Below are 5,000 nucleotides of genomic sequence, written 5' to 3'. Positions count from 1 at the left end.
TGTTTGCTCAAATAACTAGTTAATTAACTAGTTAAATATGTAGTTAAATATCTATTTATAAAGGGACACATTGTTTTTTTTTTACGCTTGCTCATCGCATCTTTTACACATTGAACTTTCTGTTTTATAAAAACCATGTAGCTGTAAAGGTCTGTTTCTAAACCTCGCTGGGAATGTAGGCATGACCGGTACGTTGCTTTGGAAACAAGCCTCAGCTCAGTGGTTATTATTAAACATATCAAACATTATTATATTATTATTATATTATATTTAAACACTGGTGATGTTCTACAAATTGTCCATGGTCGTAAGGGGGATTTGAACCTGCGACCCTGTGTTTATATTTCATCTCTGACCCCACTACCTGGCTAAGGTCAGCATGGGTGGGTGAAAGTAGATGTCATTTCTAACCTCCTGTGTGGACCTCCTGTGTGTAACGTTTATCACCAAACATTTTTACGAGCCTAAAATCATTAGAATTACAAAATATAAATCCCTATTAAATCAATTGAATCTCTGTGGGTTTAGTTGTAAAAAAAAACATTTTTGTTACACTGTATGACCTTTTTATTGTGGTATAATCACAACCGGTCGCGATGTTTTCATCTGACTGTCAAACAAATCACTTCAAAGGTCTCTTTTACTAGGCTATACCCGTGCACGTATTTCCGTCTTCCAAACAAAAGTGAGATGTGTAAAAAAACAAGTCTAACGACATTTGGCCATTGTCATTAGGTCATTGTCATTAGTTCAGAATTTATGCGTCCGATCATCTCTGCCTTGGTAAAATGTGTTCTCGTTGAACCACATCGCATTTCGGAGCGTGTTTTCAAGTCCATTCGTAAATAAAAAAAATGTCATGCCTCTGGCATGCGGTAATGATAAATAATGGTGATTAGCCTATAGTTTTCATGACATTTTCGTTTTTTTATTATTGTGATTGGCTCATGTTTTACCAGTACGAAGTACCCCGACTATTTACTTTACCGAGACACCATGCCGGACCATACCACCTTACATTCAACCCTGGTCAGCAGAAAAATACACATAGTATATACACATAATATATATACACATAATATAATATATCTTAATGATAAATATATAATATAATATATCTTAATAATACATATATAATATAATATATCTTAATAATAAATATATAATATAATATATCTTAATAATAAATATATAATATAATATATCTTAATAATAAATATATAATATAATATATCTTAATGATAAATATATAATATATCTTAATGATAAATATATAATATAATATATCTTAATGATAAATATATAATATATCTTAATAAATATATAATATAATATAATAAATATATAATATAATATATCTTAATGATAAATATATAATATAATATATCTTAATAATGAATATATAATATAATATATCTTAATAATAAATATATAACATATCTTAATAATAAATATATAATATAATATATCTTAATAATAAATATATAATATAATATATCTTAATGATAAATATATAATATAATATATCTTAATAATAAATATATAATATAATATATCTTAATAATAAATATATAATATAATATATCTTAATAATAAATATATAATATAATATATCTTAATGATAAATATATAATATATCTTAATAATAAATATATAATATAATATATCTTAATAATAAATATATAATATAATATATCTTAATGATAAATATATAATATAATATATCTTAATGATAAATATATAATATAATATAGCTTAATAATAAATATATAATATAATATATCTTAATGATAAATATATAATATAATATATCTTAATAATAAATATATAATATAATATATCTTAATAATAAATATATAATATAATATATCTTAATGATAAATATATAATATAATATAATAAATATATAATATAATATATCTTAATGATAAATATATAATATAATATAATAAATATATAATATAATATATCTTAATAATAAATATATAATATATCTTAATAATAAAGAGAAAGAGCCACATGGACACACAGCCTTTGCTCACTAAAAAAAACAACCCACAATCACTACCCATTATTTGTTTTCCCCATTGGCCTCCTCTTGCTGCTGCTGGTGTGTGACACAGAAGTCACACAGAGTCACAGTTTGTATTTGCTTACACACTGATGCAGGGGTAGATGCCAGCTGGAAGTTACCGTGGTGACAGGGTAACCTTTGCCCTTAAGAAAGAACAGATCAGGATGAACCTGACCAACCGCAGTGTGTGTGTGTGTTTATGTGTGTGTGTGTGTGCCTCTGTGTGTTTATGTGTGTGTCTCTGTGTGTTTATGTGTATGTGTGTGTGTGTGGGTGTGTGTGTGTTTATATATATGTGTGTGTGTGTGTGTTTATATATGTGTGTGTGTGTGTGTTTATATATATATGTGTGTGTGTGTGTGTGTGTGTGTGTGTGTGTGTGTGTGTGTGTGTCCAGGTGGAGACCACTCCCACCCAGTTTGTAGATCCCAGTGTGTGTCCAGGTGGAGACCACCCCAACCCAGTTTATAGATCCCAGTGTGTGTGTGTCCAGGTGGAGACCACCCCAACCCAGTTTGTAGATCCCAGTGTGTGTGTGTGTGTGTGTGTGTGTGTCCAGGTGGAGACCACCCCCACCCAGTTTGTAGATCCCAGTGTGTGTGTGTCCAGGTGGAGACCACCCCAACCCAGTTTGTAGATCCCAGTGTGTGTGTGTCCAGGTGGAGACCACCCCCACCCAGTTTGTAGATCCCAGTGTGTGTGTGTCCAGGTGGAGACCACCCCCACCCAGTTTGTAGATCCCAGTGTGTGTGTGTCCAGGTGGAGACCACCCCCACCCAGTTTGTAGATCCCAGTGTGTGTGTGTGTGTCCAGGTGGAGACCACCCCCACCCAGTTTGTAGATCCCAGTGTGTGTGTGTCCAGGTGGAGACCACCCCCACCCAGTTTGTAGATCCCAGTGTGTGTGTGTCCAGGTGGAGACCACCCCCACCCAGTTTGTAGATCCCAGTGTGTGTGTGTGTGTGTATGTGTCCAGGTGGAGACCACCCCAACCCAGTTTGTAGATCCCAGTGTGTGTGTGTCCAGGTGGAGACCACCCCCACCCAGTTTGTAGATCCCAGTGTGTGTGTGTCCAGGTGGAGACCACCCCCACCCAGTTTGTAGATCCCAGTGTGTGTGTGTCCAGGTGGAGACCACCCCCACCCAGTTTGTAGATCCCAGTGTGTGTGTGTCCAGGTGGAGACCACCCCCACCCAGTTTGTAGATCCCAGTGTGTGTGTGTCCAGGTGGAGACCACCCCCACCCAGTTTGTAGATCCCAGTGTGTGTGTGTGTGTGTGTGTGTGTCCAGGTGGAGACCACCCCCACCCAGTTTATAGATCCCAGTGTGTGTGTGTCCAGGTGGAGACCACCCCAACCCAGTTTGTAGATCCCAGTGTGTACGTGTGGAACATCACAGGCAACGGGGAGCTGAGGAGGTTAGAAGGGTTTCAGGCCCCGCCGCTCCGCAGGGCACAGCACTGTGCCGACTACGCCACCATCCGCCAGCAGGTCGGAGATCTTCTCTACGTTTATACACAAAAAACAAATGACAACGATATGGTGTGAGAGTAATCTCCCCCTCCTCCCCCCTCCTCAGGTGGAAGAGATTCGTGGTGTGGGAGTAAACCACTTCCACTTCTCTCTCAACTGGTCCTCCTTGGTGCCCAGCGGTAACGTGACCCAGCCAAACACCACCTTACTAGGGTACTGCAGTCAGCTTTCCTCTCCTCTGGACCTCCAGCCATTCCATTTATTTGATAATATTACAGAACTGTACTGAACAATATATATATATATATATATAAATGCAACAAAGTTACAGTTCAATAAAAGGAAATTAGTCATTTTAAATAAATTCATTTAGGTACTAATCTATGGATTACATTACATGACTTGACAGGGACGCAATCAGAATTAGTTTTTTCACCACAAAAGGGCTTCATTACAGACGTTTCATCAGCTGTCCGGGGGGGGGGGGGTTGGTCTCAGATGATCCCGCAGGTGAAGAGGCCGGATGTGGAGGTCCTGGGCTGACGTGGTACTGCCAAATTCCCTAAAACGATGTTGGAGGTGGCTTATGGTAGTTGTCTGCCAACAGCTCTGGTGGACGTTCCTGCAGTCAGCGTGACAAATTGCAAGCTCCCTCAAAACTTGAGACATCTGTGGCATTGTGTTCTGTGACAAAACTGCAGATTTTAGAGTGGCCTTTTATTGGCCCCCGAGCACAAGGTGCACCTGTGTAATGATCATGCTGTTTAATCAGCTTCTTGATATGTCACACCTGTCAGGTGGATGGATTATCTTGGCAAAGGAGAAATGCTCACTAACAGGGATGTAAACACATTTGTGCACAAAATCTGAGAGAAATAATCTTTTTGTGCGTATGGAACATTTCTGGGATCTTTCATTTCAGTTCATGAAACACGGGACCAAGACTTTACATGGTGCGTTTATATTTTTGTTCAGTATAGGATATCTGATTCAACTTGTTAACTAATTATCAAACCTGTAACTAGATTAATCAGGTGTGTTAGTTCAGGATTGCATCTAAATTGTAAAATGTCTGTAGGTGCCTGAGGAGAGGTTTGAAAAAGGTCTGATTGATTATTAAACATAACTAAACTGGATTAATTACTGCCTGCCTGGTCTCCATCATTCCAGGTACTAGTGCATGAGTAAAAACCTGGAATGGAGTTCTGAGTGTATCGGTTAACAGTGTGATGAGAACGCGGACTGGACTAACAATAATGTTCACTATGTTCCAGGTACTACCGTTGCTTTACGAGCCAGTTGCACCAGGCTAACATCACCTCCATGGTCACCCTGTGGCACCACACACGCCAACGCTCCAGCCTGCCAGCCCCGATGGAGGCAGCGGGAGGCTGGTTCAACAGGTTGGTAGCACACGCCACACACACACACACCACACACCCCCACACCCCCACA

At 38.2% G+C, this 5,000-nt stretch overlaps 1 protein-coding gene across 1 annotated transcript in view; it reads left to right on the top strand.

The window, feature by feature from the left end:
• kl (klotho) overlaps positions 1-5,000 on the top strand; it is a 35,565-nt gene that overhangs the window by 16,714 nt on the left and 13,851 nt on the right. The window contains exons 7-9 of the mRNA XM_029699442.1: positions 3,414-3,563; positions 3,652-3,758; positions 4,820-4,948. Coding sequence (XP_029555302.1) covers positions 3,414-3,563; positions 3,652-3,758; positions 4,820-4,948 — 386 coding nt within the window. The remainder of the gene's footprint in view (positions 1-3,413; positions 3,564-3,651; positions 3,759-4,819; positions 4,949-5,000) is intronic.

The sequence above is a fragment of the Salmo trutta genome, chromosome 19, assembly GCF_901001165.1.
Source record: "Salmo trutta chromosome 19, fSalTru1.1, whole genome shotgun sequence".
NCBI classification, from domain to species: domain Eukaryota; kingdom Metazoa; phylum Chordata; class Actinopteri; order Salmoniformes; family Salmonidae; genus Salmo; species Salmo trutta.
Note: the sequence above shows the minus strand (reverse complement) of the source record. Positions and strands in the feature narration are given on the sequence as shown.